This window comes from Helianthus annuus, chromosome 4, assembly GCF_002127325.2.
Source record: "Helianthus annuus cultivar XRQ/B chromosome 4, HanXRQr2.0-SUNRISE, whole genome shotgun sequence".
NCBI lineage: Eukaryota > Viridiplantae > Streptophyta > Magnoliopsida > Asterales > Asteraceae > Helianthus > Helianthus annuus.
Window position 1 is genome coordinate 153,485,072 of NC_035436.2, and position 13,976 is coordinate 153,499,047.

The following is a 13,976-nucleotide window of genomic DNA, read 5'->3' on the forward strand; positions in this document are numbered from 1 at the left end:
CCGGTTTTAATTTTTTTTTATTTATATAGCCTATATAAAATATTTAATTAGTCCAAATATTATAGCTCAAATCATTATATTTGATAGAATACTAGAATGTATATTATATAACCCAAATCAAATCATTATATAGCCCAACTTAAAATCCCACTATATCTAAAAAAAACCCAAATTCGTTTACTTTGGGACATCGACCAGAAGAATAAAATGATAACTTCTTTTTTAATGTTTGAGAACGTTTTTTATTTGATATGAATGTTTGACACGACCCGACCCGACCTGAATCGAATCACCGACGTCCGACCCGAACATACACCTCGAAACTACGCGATAGAAAAAAAAAATTAGGCCCGTTACTTTCCGACCCCCCGAACTTTTTTTTCAAGCTTCGCCACTGATCCAACACCCACTAATTGCACCCACTATGAGGAACCCGGAAACACCAAGAACACACAGTGGCGGCTGAATGTTTATTCAGCGTGAGTGGGTGCTTGGGTGGCCGTTGAAGGTTTTAGTTTCGCTAGAGGTATAAACAGAGACCATGATGATGAACCACTCATAGCTTCTTCTTCACTTGCAACAAAGAGAGGAAACTGATATGGAGATGAATAGAGAAGAAGGAGATTCAGAGTTATGAGTTTATTGGTGTATTTGGGGTTGTACAGACCATTTACAGGAACCCTAGTGGGTGTTTGGATTAACTTATTTTAGAGCTACTTTTGACTTATTAACTTTTTGGAAGTTAGAAAGAATGCCAAACATCCCATGAGAAGGACTTTTAGGATTAAAAGAAATCCCAAACACCTTCTCAAAAGGACTTTTATGGATTAAATTAGCTTTAAAAAGGAGAAATTGAGAAGTTATAAATTGTAACTTCTCACTTTTGAGAAGGACTCTTGATAAGTCAGAAGTAAATAAGGACTCTTGATAAGTCAGAAGTAAATAAGGAATCTCACTTTTGAGAAGGACTCTAGATTGAATCGGAACTGGTGGTGGTGGAGAAAAGCTAAAGATGGGGAATTGAGAGAGAAAGGGAAGAGAGAAAGTGTGTGTGTGTGTGTTCATTTATATATATTTTTTAATTTTAATAATTAATTTAATTTTAGAGTAAATTACCAACTTACCCTCATGTGCAAGACACATGCCATACTTAACTGAAAATTTTGACAAAGTTAGTGTTAAAGGACGTAAGGTGTAATGAGTTTTACATATAAAGGACTGTGACTGTAATTGAAGTTAAAGGTCATCTATTACAATCCGATACAAACATAAAGGACAAAAACTATAATTTATCCTTTTAAAAAAGAAAAAAAATAAAAATGTGTTATTAAAAGTAAATATAATAATAAACTAATATAATCTATTAAATAAAAAAATAATAAAAAGCTATATATTATTTTATAAATAAAATTACTATTTATCGTACTTCATTAACTATATATATAATATAATATAATACTTAAAAGGTATTTTGGTCACTTTCTAAAAGTTGAACGAAATAAATAAAAGTTAAAGTTCATCCACTCCAAATACCAACCATTCTACGTTCTTGCATAAGTTGGGACAAATAAAAATTAAGTACCTAAAACAAAGTTTGGACATAGCACAGACAATCCGTCTATGTGTTGTTCAACTTTCTTAACGCAGACCATTCTGGATGGCAGCAGTGTCGTCACCAAATGCGTTGCTGTGGAGAACATATTCTTTATATTGACTAGGTTTGTAAAGCGCGGGTTCCAATTCATTCACCAAGTTTTGGCTAGCTTTGTATAGCGTTGGTTCCAATTCGTTCACCAAGTTTTTTGCTGGTTCAATGATGCAATTGGGAGACGGGTTCACAAAGGTTGCAATGCTTCGTCTTGTCTCGTGTGTACTAGTCACCACCCGATGTTTAGCACTTTTAAACTTCCAGTTGCTAATTATCTGCATCCATAAAATGAACTCGTACTGTTAGCCAATAATGGTAAAAATACCTAGTGAGCATTTAGCATTAACGAAAATATATGGCCATTCAACCTAAAATCCGCATCATTATGGGAGAGACGAGCGTGTGATGTTGGTTGGGTAAGGAATCAAAATAGGTAACTTTTTAGTACAGGTCGAATCGGGTTAAATAGGTTGGGTTGATGTAAGACTTCATTAAAATCATTAAACGTAAAGGAAAGAAACTAATAGGTCGGTTAGTGGAAAAGGGCAAAATATTGTAACAAACATAAAACGGAAAGGAGATTAGCGTAATCGTTGAAGATAAAAAAAATGCCATTTTCAATCTACCTAAAAAATGTAAAGGGTATTTTTTTCAATAAAAATTTAAAATCCTTTATGTTGTTTGGAAATTCTGAATTCAACTACTTCGGTAGTCTAGTGACTTGGTCGAGTAGGACGTGGTGGTACAAGTGAACACTACACAGAATATACTATTAACTGTAAACAAAAAGCATTGGGATGACAACAATGTAGTCACCAAAGTATACCTCGCAAAACAGGCCGGTAAGCCGGGGTAAAGGGCCAGATCGGACCAATATGAAAAGTTCAATTTGGTTTGGGTCAACAAGGATTAGACCAAAACATCCATTTTACAAAAGAGTATTATCAAATACTACCCAAAATTTGATCACAAATTGTTATAAAATCCATCAAATAGCTATCTTCACCCGCCCACCTCTTGACATGAATTTTAGGTCGTATGGCCTATTGGAAATGCATTGACTTTTGCATTATTCTCTCCCATTGATTTGCTCCCTATCAAAGATCTCATGCACAATTCCAGCCGATCATTTTTTATTCCCTTTTATTAGTTTCCTTTTCTTATTAGTTGTATTGCCTATTTAGGCTTCTTCTTCCTGTAACATGTTCATCACGAAAAATACCAAAAAGCTTTTTATCAAAACCTTTATGGTATCAGAGCGGTGATACGCTCGATCCTAACTCCAAAACCATTCACATAATCCAGCCGATATGGCAGGTGATGATGCAAACAAAGAAACCCAGAAATCCGATACAAACAGCCCCGATCACAACTCGCCATTCTACCTACACCCCTCCGATTATCCGAGACAAATGCATGTCAATGATGCGTTAACCGACCATAACTACCTTGACTGGGTCCAAGAGATGGAAAATTTCTTGTTTGCTAAGAACAAGATCGGTTTCATCGATGGAACCATCAAGAAGCCAGAAGCGGATGATGCAAAGCATACGGCATGGATGCGATGCGACGCGATGATCAAGGGATGGCTTACTGCAGCCATGGTGAAAGAAATCCGAGGAAGCGTGAAGTACGCCAGTTCAGCATCGGAAATCTGGAAAGACCTTCAAGAGCGATTTAGAAAAGAAAGTGCTCCTCGAGCGTACGAATTGAAGTAGGCTATCTCGAACACCAGGCAAGACGGGATGATGGTGTCAGCCTATTACACAAAGTTGCGTGGGCTATGGGACGAGATGCAATCATTCCTTCCTACTCCCAAATGCAAATGTAACGGTTGCACGTGTGGTCTTGGAAAATCGCTCAGGGAACTCAGAGAGAAAGAACAACTCTACGAGTTCCTTATGGGCTTAGATGGTGATTTTTCGGTCATTAGAACGCAGATCCTCACAACCAAACCCATCACATCCTTGGGGAACGCTTATCACCTAGTCGCTGAAGACGAGAAACAACGAACTATAAGTGGAGGAAAGAGACCGGTCAATGAAGCCGTGGCCTTCCAAGCTTCTGTGAAACGTAATGGTCCACCAACTCGAACCGGGCAGAAAGAAAAACGGGGCACGGGGCGCTGTGATCATTGTGGGAAGGATGGACACACTCGTGACGGATGCTTTGAGCGAATAGGTTATCTGGAGTGGTGGCCCGATAAAAATAAGCGTGAAAAAGGGCAGCCGAAGGAAGCATGCGCAGAGACCGAACCGGACCTGATTGGAAGCTTAACAAAGGAGCAATACGAGCAGTTTCAGAAACACCTTGTTGGAGAAAACAAATCTGTGCAAAGTGAGGCTTCTCGGGTCGCGAACATGGCAGGTAAGCTTAGACACAATGACAATTGGATAATGGATTCCGGGTGCACGGAACATATTACTTACAGGCCCGATGTCCTCGAGGATATAACCAAATCCAAAAATGAACCGCCCGTTACCATTAATAATGGAGAAGATGTACCGGTTGAAGGCAGAGGGAGTTATACCTTACCGAATGGAACAAAAGTGCAAGAAGTTTTGCACGTTCCAAAATTCACTTTTAACCTTTTATCCGTGAACAAACTTACAAGAGATCTAAACTGTACCGTAACATTTTTTTCCCGAATTTTTTGTAATGCAGGGCTTGCGTTCGAGGAAATTGATTGGAGCGGGTAGGTGCAAGGATGGTCTATATCAAATGGGGATGCTTGGAAACAGAAGAAAAGCTATGGCTGTGACTAGTGATATATGGCATAAGAGACTCGGACATGCGGGTGACGAGAAGTTGTCTCAAATAAATTTTCTCAATAATTTTTCCTCTAAGAATAACGATGATGTTTGTGGTTCTTGCATGAAATCTAAATTCACCAGAATACCTTTTCCTACTAGCATAACTAAAACAAGTGCACCTTTTGATCTAATTCATTGTGACATATGGGGAAGTTATCGTACGCCCTCGTTCTCAAAAGCTAACTATTTTTTGACAATAGTGGATGATTATAGTAGGGTCGTTTGGGTCTACCTTATTAAACACAAGTTTGAAGCAAGCACTTGTCTAATGTACTTCCACAAAATGGTTAAGACACAGTTCGAGAAGAATATAAAAAGGATAAGGTGTGACAACGGTGGAGAGTTTATTTCCAATCAAATGATGAAATTTTATGCGGAAGAAGGAATCGTTTTGGAAACAACGTGCCCGCACACCCCACAACAAAACGGAGTCGTGGAGAGAAAACATAGACACTTGCTCGAAACAGCACGTGCTCTCAAGTTTGAAGCAAATCACCCGAAGGGGTTTTGGGGTGAATGCATTTTAACTGCCACATATATCATAAATAGACTACCGTCAAGGGTTATCAAAAATAAAACTCCATACGAGATGCTACATGGGGAAAAACCAAACTATGATCATATGAGGGTCATGGGTTGCTTGGCGTATTACCGAAGCATTGAGACAAATGGAGACAAGTTTGAGATAAGAGGTAGACCGGGCGTGTTCATGGGATATCCAAGTGGAACAAAAGGATACAAAATTTTTGACCCAAGCAATGGTAAAATCATCACATCCCGAGATGTAAAATTTTCCGAAAGGGTTTTTCCTTTTTCCACAATGACTAGTGAAAATCAACATAAAGAAGAGGACGTGTTCACTGCCTACCGAATGAAGAAAATAAAAACAACGAGCCCACTGGGCCCAACATACTAGAGACCGAAAATTTGGGCCCAAATAACCCAAGAACTCACTTTATTCTTGCCGAATTGGAAGAACTGGACCAAAACAGCCCAACTAATAATGATGTTGGGCCTGTGCACGTTGAGTTGGAGGATCAATTTGGACCTCCACATGGTGGGCCTGATATTCCATCACAATCACAAGCACCAAATGGTCCAACATATACTGAAGAGAATCAACAAAGTGGTGCCGAGGTCCAAGATCAAAATATCGAAAGTGCTGAGTAAGGCAAGGAAAAACGAACCAAAACCAGACCCGCTCATCTCAAAGACTACGTAGTCAAGCTCCCCCCTTCTATAGACCATGCACAACCCGCCTCCGATCAAGGATCCTCAACGGTATGTCCCATTGCAAATTTCATTTCCTATGAAAAATTTTCACAATGTCACAAAGCCTTTCTTGCGGCCATCACCTCAAATGATGAGCCAAAAAGTTATAAACAAGCTGTGCAGGATCAACATTGGAGGGATGCCATGCAAAGAGAAATAAAGGCCCTCGAAGAAAATGGAACTTGGACCATAGAAGATCTTCCCAACGGGAAACGAGACATAGATTCAAAATGGGTGTATAAAATAAAATTCAAACCAAATGGCGAGGTTGAGAGATACAAGGCAAGACTCGTCGCCAAAGGATACACCCAAATGGAAGGGGTTGCTTATCATGACACGTTTGCACCAGTGGCCAAGCTAGTCACCGTAAGAAGTCTCATTGCTGTTGCCATAAAAAAGGATTGGAGCATTCACCAACTTGATGTCAACAACGCCTTCTTACACGGTGACTTAAACGAAGAGGTATACATGCGACTCCCACAAGGCTACGACAAAGGGGGAGTAGCAAAGGTATGTCGCTTGAGAAAATCATTATATGGTTTGAAGCAAGCCTCGAGAAATTGGTATCAAAAGTTTACATCGGCTCTCCTCCAACTCGAATACAAACAATCCGCTGCAGACCACTCACTTTTTACCTACAAAAGGGGGAAAATATTTATTGTCGCTCTCATATACGTCGACGACATCATCATAACAGGAAACGATGAAAGCAGAATTCAAGAAACAAAGAACTTCTTAAATGACAAGTTTAGCATCAAAGACCTTGGTCCATTAAAGTATTTTCTCGGCATAGAAGCGGAAAGAACTAGAGATGGCTTAGTACTAAGCCAACGGAAATATACCCTCGACATCCTAGAAGACAGTGGGATGTTAGGATGCAGACCGTGCTCTTTCCCTATGGAACAAAATTTAAAACTCGACAAGGGAGATGAGGATGTTCGTATTGATGCTACCAAGTACCGAAGATTGGTTGGGCGATTGCTCTATCTCCAAGCAACTAGACCCGATCTTGCCTACTCAGTAAATGTTCTGAGCCAGTTTGGCTCAGACCCGAGACAAAGACATCTCGATGCTGCCATGAGAGTCCTTCGATATCTTAAGGCAACACCAGGGCAGGGTATTTTCTTCCCGAAAGAAGGAGGCACCAACTTAGTTGCATATACTGATGCCGATTGGATGGGTTGCTCCCTTACACGAAGATCAAGAACGGGATACCTGCTCCTATTGGGGGGAGCACCAATTTCGTGGAAATCAAAGAAACAGTCGGTAGTATCACGTTCCTCCGCAGAAGCCGAGTATCGTGCGATGGCCAATGCTACTAGTGAGATTCTGTGGATGCGTTGGCTGTTAAAGGGTCTTGAAACTGAGTAACATGACTCTACACCTCTCTACTATGACAACAATGCGGCCCGACATATTGCGAATAATCCAGTTTTCCATGAACGAACAAAGCATGTGGAAATGGATTGTTACTTTGTTAAAGAGCGAGTCGAATCACATGAAATTAAACCACTCTATGTTGACACGAAGACACAACTAGCCGACCTTCTGACAAAAGCTTTAGGCTCAAAACAACTCGAGTTCCTTCTGATCAAGATGGGCATGCGAAACCTACACGCTCCATCTTGAGGGGGAGTATTGGAAATGCATTGACTTTTGCATTATTCTCTCCCATTGATTTGCTCCATATCAAAGATCTCATGCACAATTCCAGCCGATCATTTTTTATTCACTTTTATTAGTTTCCTTTTCTTATTAGTTGTATTGCCTATTTAGGCTTCTTCTTCCTGTAACCATGTTCATCACGAAAAACACCAAAAAGCTTTTTATCAAAACCTTTATGGCCTTTTAAAATGCGTTTTTTAGCATGGACATTATCCCTAAAGTTCACGAGGCATTTACAGTTGACTATTTACATTCGTTTTTATGGAAGCAAATAATTAGCAATAGGGAATTTAGAACTGTTATACATCGGGTGTTGGATAATCTTGATGGGTCAAATCAGGGTCAGCAGATATGGGTCAGAAAGTTAACGGGTCAGGCATCATGGGCCAGCATCTAGTTTATTTTAGCATGTTTATTTTATGTTTAATTGAGTCAAAGTAGTGGGCCTTAGTTGTGGGTCGTGATTTCGTAATTGTAGGGCTAGTTTGCGTCAGTTTCTAATCATGTTCAAGTAGTGGATAACAGGTCTAGGATGGTATTTATTTCCTGCAAGTTCTTGATTGTAATTAGCGTTTTTTTAATCGAAGAAAGAGTCAGAACAATTGTTTGTTCAAATATGTAGTGTTTTGTGTTTGTTTAATCTGGTATTGTGAGGGTTTCTTCCAACATCGGGTAATGACTTGTGCACGAGAGTACGAGTTACCACCTGGTGTTTAACACTTTCCAATGCGTAAAATATCTTTGAACCGTTAATATTAAAATGCCTAGTGAGTAGTGAACTTTAGGCACAATTCCCATTCTAAGAAAAACATGTTTTAAGAGCTTCCACAATGGGTGGAAGAGAGACGGTGAGGTGGATGAGACTCTAGAGAGGGTGTTGAAGGTCTAGGCTATAAACGGAACTTGGAAGGCTCTTTGTGAGTTAACTAGGTCAACTTGACCTCCCTATGAAATTTCGTACGGTTTTTCACATGTAGGTTAAGTTGATTGGGTAACAGGTCAAATAGGTAACTCTTTTTAGTACAGATCAAAAAAACAGGTAATCAGGTTGGTTAATGTAAAACTTTATAAAAAATTCAATAAAATGGGTCAAATATAAAAACAATAAGATATTTAGAAAGTAGTGAAAACTGTGTCCAAAACAGATAGGTTGAAGTTGCCTATATACGATTTGACTATTTTGCGCCTTATAATTGTACCCTAATAAATTGAAGTTTTTTTCTATGTAAGGTATAATGCATAAGGTACCAATGATCAAATATAGTGTATATTATAACCTGGGGCGCAGCTTTGTAGGGGCCAGGGGGCGTCCGACCTCCCGAACTTTTCACTCAGTAGTGTCCGGTATGTAGTTTTCGTATAGAATTTTTTAGGTATATATGTTTTCGACCCCCCGATTTTATAATTTTATTAGGCATATACGTTTTCGATCCCCCGGTCGGAAATCTCAAGCTTCACCACTAATTATAACAATCATTTAAACATTTTAAAAATCTTCAAGTTTTAACAAACTTGTCAGTTTATGGAACATGTACCCGCATTTAAGTTTTAACACCTGCCACCGCAATAGATTTCTACCGGAGCAAACTAGTCAATTTATGGGTTTTTAGATACAACTTTTAAGTTGAATAACCATTTTAAATGTTTTTGTGCTCAAAAAACTTATGTGAAAGATTAAGAACTAAACATACCTCCAACTGGTTACCTATGTTGACAACAAAGGCATTAGGAATGGCTCCAACATTGACCCATTGACCATCCTTTATAACCTGAAGACCGGTTGAACCCCCTTGATAAAGGATGGTTATAAGACTAGGATCAACGTGCGGTAATATTCCCAAAGTTAGACTCGGGTCTGGGCAGGGTGGATAGAAATTAGATGACAAAAACTGAACTTCACTTGTATCTTTAAAGTAGCCTTGTTCAAGTCCTAATCCTTCACAAATCATCTCTAAAATCCTTGTACTCAATTTCTGTATTTCTACTATATACGCTGCAATTACCTCCCTAAATGCAATTTTTACAATAGCAATGTTAAACTGTTGAAATAATACTTATATGATGAATATGAAATATTTAAACTTACTGATATCGAGTTGGTGTATCTGGCCATAGATGAATGCATTCCTCCAAGGGATGACAAGGATGCTTAAAATTTTCCCTCCATAAATGCACACCATCTTTCGCGAAATCAGTGCTGTTTGTGTAAATATAACCTTTTTTACGAGGGACAGTCTCAGTTGTTGTATCTTTGACTTGCATGTCAAAGAATTCCTTAAGAACATTCATTGCATCAGTTACCGTCTTTTCCGGAATTCCATGATTTATCACCTGTTTCAAGATTTAAAGTTTACAGTATCAGCCAAAACCGAATCATTTCGGTAGAAATTCGAAAGCCACATCAAAAAATTACAAAAATCCAAAACTTTTATTATGGGTTAAACTTATAAATACCTGAAAGAAACCGAGTTCTTGAGAAGCCTTCAAGATTTCTTCAACCGGTTGGCTATGTCCATTTTCAGCCTTTGAGTTTGCAAGACTTATAACAGGAATTGAATCACAAACAGGACTTTCAAGATTTTGGGGTCTATATTCCGTTGGGAATATGTATTCCTTAGGTACACATTCGAGTTCAAACCACCTTGCACCTTTATCTTCCTTCATCTCTATATACAAATCCCTTAGTCAAAAGTGTAAATAATATGATCACACAAGTTTTAATATACACAGAGAGAGAGAGTGAGAGAATCGTGTACGTGTATGTATTTGTATATGCATATGCATATGTATATGTATGTCCTAATATGCTAGGAATTCCTTTATCCCTACGAAACAAATTCAACAACTCATTTTTACGTATTTAAGAATTAGTGCAGATCCCAAAATGTTATTTAAAATGTACAACTTGGCACACTCAAACTCCCACCCGGAAATACTACAAACAAATATATAAAAAAAGAGTTTAAAGTTATTTTCACCTATGCTAGCCAAATGGGTAACTTACAAGTTGTGTGTTAAAATCCTATTTTAAGAATTGGAATCAAGTAGTGGTGGAGCTTGAACGAAAACTTAGTGGGGCGAGTGATATAGCGTGTGATATGATAACGAGGATTGATGACGTTGATTCTGCTAATATCCGTGATAATCTTCCCTAAACCCCCAAACTCAACCCAAAAGACAAAGAATTTGAAGTGAAAATGATTATTGCTAAAATTTATGAATGACCATCCAAATTACATCTCAAGAACATAAATAAGAACTGAAATTTGAAACGTGGAATAAAAAGGCCATGGGCCAAACACAAGCCCAAAATCAAAATGCATAAAACATGGAAAAAACTTAAAAAGGCCCGTAACTCTCACTAGAATGCGTTTTTTGGACCGAAACTTGGACAAGGCCCCTTTGGGGCCTTGCCATGACGTGCTCCTCATTTCAAGCTTCGATTTGACTGGTTGAACGCCTAAAACGGAGACCCGTACCCAAAGTTATGCTCGTTTTCATAAATCACCCTTGGTAGCTCGATCATGGGCCTCCAAAAATGTCATGGCTTGATCTTCTACACTTGGGCCTGCATCACCGAGCCGAAACTAGTTGCCCACTATGAGGAAGAGACCAAGGAAATGGTAATGGAGTGAGAACTAGAAGGGGGCCAGACAAAATCCAAATTGGTGGGCCGAACTCTAAAGAATACAATATTTTACAATACAAAAAAGAATCGGAAATTTTCCGTAAAATTAACACTACGAGCGAAAATCGGTGTGGGCTAGAGCATCCCCGACCCCAATAAAGCTTCGCCAATGGGTTTAACCCAAGTGATTACTTCTAAGATTAGCAGTGATGCTACAATTTGTAATATTCTAAACACCAATAAGAAGATTATTACGTCGTAGGCACTTGGTATATTTATTACATACCAAACTTGAAGTGAGTGGTTTGATATGCCTTCGTTTCACTGGGAAAACGTAATACAATGAGATAGAGAATTAATATCAACATAAACCTATGAAGACCCAAGTTTTTTTTTTAATGAAAAGGATAACAAAAATACAAATCTTGATGATGTTGCAACATAGCCCTTAAGGTGTATACAGTATACAAATCTTGATGATCTAATGGAATTGTTTTAACATAAAATAAGTCAATGAATGTCAATTGATTAGAACTTGCCCATGACTTTATAGCCTAATGACATTTTAGGGGTGTGATAAGCTTTTGGGGCCAATAGGTCCTGTGTTCGATTCCCACAAAGGGTTTTTCTCATATTCATTTGATTTCCTTCTAAATTGACGTATAGGCATTATGCCTAGTGGAGATGGATATGATCGGATGATTCTGCTGATGACACGATAATACTCCAATGGATTGTGAGTGATCCAAATTTGCGGATAAAAAACATTGACTAGAACTTGGATTCAATGAAAGAAAGATGTAGCTAACTTTGGAAATTTTTTAAGTGCATCAGAATATCAATATCTGTGCCATATCAATACTTTACTATGAATTCCGTGCTCATACACTGCAATCTATAACTAACTCTTATCATAAATCATAAAAATAATGGGTGACTGGGTAACAAACAAATAATAGCAAAGTTCTATAAAGAAACAATTTGAAGGACACCATCTAATAAAATATGGATTAAAATAAAGAATTTCTATTTCAGCCACTTTAATATACACATTTGGAGAAGATTGATAAGCTGGATGAAAGAAGACAAATGAAAAGGTAACCAACATAATACGTCCATAGTCAGATAACCATTCCAACCTCAAAGTACAACAGATTCAATTAAAAAAATATGTATTTTTAATGAAGGAACAGTTAGTTTCCCAGATTCTGATCAAATCAATGTTAGGATAACCCAATTAGTTCAAGATTAAAGGCATGTTAGTGTCACCCATTGTTTTCAAACCCGGACCGGATCGGTTTTTGGAAAGGTTGGACTATTTTTTTATATATTTTTTCAAATTTAACCCTATTAATTATTATAATATTTACGATACCTTCCGGTTCTTACGTCCGGTCAAACCATTGAACTGGTAAGAAGACTGGTTCGATGTCCGGTCCGGTTCTGAAAACATTGGTGTCACCTAAATCAATAAAATCAATCAACAGGAAAAGAAAAATAGAACACAACATATATACCAAGTTACCAACAAATAATTCCACTTAATTACCCAAACAAACACATTTCAACATACTAACACTCCAAGAAATGCACTATATATCAATTAGGTGGTGGTTGTGAAGATTTCTTTTCAACATCCAAAATATCAAGAAAGGGGTCATCTAATAACTGGACCTTACTTTAAAAGGACAAACATTGGAAAGCTGAAAGTGACGGTGATGCATGTGAAATGCACTCTTAATGAGAGCCTATTCAGAATAATTTAGGAATGTCCCAAATTATTGATACCAGTATACATCCCTAAAATAATGTCATTCAGCTTTTGATCATAGATTCATAGGGATAGGATAAGATGCCTAACACCACAATCAAGAAGCTCGCCCCAATTATCGATTCTCATGATCAAGAACATGAATCACTCTATCCGTTAAAATCTCTCTACATTTTGAATTTTTTTTATTAATTTATTTATTTATTTATTTATTTTTTGTTCAAAGTGTATCGTCAACTTGAATTTTGTTCCTCAAACAGTTGGTACGCAAAACCGATGGATTTATGTTTACTGATTATCAAATATCGATTGCACATGAATATATGATAAACTAAACATTATATATGTAAATCGAAATGGAATCAACAGTATGTATACCTGTGGAGCTTGAATTTCTGGAGAAGAATGAATCAACCTCGTTGGAATCGCCACATGCAAACTCACTCTTGCCGTAGCAAACTTGATGACAACCAGCTGTAGCAAAGTTGATGACAACCAGCTTTTTATATGTGTTTTTCCAAATAATTTTTTTTTGTTTTTTTTGCAGAAATAAATGATAATTTAATATAGGGTAAATTACATAAGGATAGCAAATAGACGAGCAACAAAGTGCGCCGTTATCCCTATCTCTTTCTGAATAGAAAACCCTAACCTACTGAAAACAAAGCCTCGCCCCTGAGGGGTCGAAAAGTTGATGTGGACCACACGCTGAATTCTAGACAAGAACCGAACTGCCTCTGGCGCCAAAGAGCCAAACGTGTCAAACGCTAGGGGGACAAAGGCATGCTGATTATCCTCACAAGCTTTCGCGTGCTTTTCCACCTTCTTCGACTCTGCTTTCAGTACCGCTTGCCCCGCCACAAATCCATTTTCCCAGAACCCGGCTAGGGGGGATACACCTGTGAGGTTTAACATACGTTGTTTTAACCGGGTCCGCGCTAGAGAGCCCCCTCGCACAATAGATCCCCAATTTAAACCCCTCAATGAGAAACTTCTATCACCCAGACTCGAACTTGAGACCTGGAGGAGAAAACTCACCGGGCCCACCATAAGTGAAACTTAAATACCCATTTGTATTTTTATTTTTCTTATTTATTTGTATATTAATATATTTTCCTAAAATATTTATTAAAACTTTCATTCTACTCTTTTAACAATTAAGTTATGTTAATATCATTT

General features: G+C 38.0%; 1 protein-coding gene across 1 annotated transcript; it reads right to left on the reverse strand.

Moving 5' to 3' along the window:
* Positions 1-1,475: 1,475 nt before the first annotated feature.
* Positions 1,476-13,307, reverse strand: LOC110936943 (hyoscyamine 6-dioxygenase). The gene is made up of 5 exons (XM_022179348.2): positions 13,176-13,307; positions 9,853-10,064; positions 9,485-9,729; positions 9,090-9,405; positions 1,476-1,923 (listed from the first exon to the last, which is right to left on the reverse strand). The coding sequence occupies exons 2-5, from the start codon at positions 10,060-10,062 to the stop codon at positions 1,639-1,641; spliced, it is 1,056 nt and encodes a 351-aa protein (XP_022035040.1). The 5' UTR covers positions 10,063-10,064; positions 13,176-13,307; the 3' UTR covers positions 1,476-1,638.
* Between the last annotated feature and the right edge of the window lie 669 nt (positions 13,308-13,976).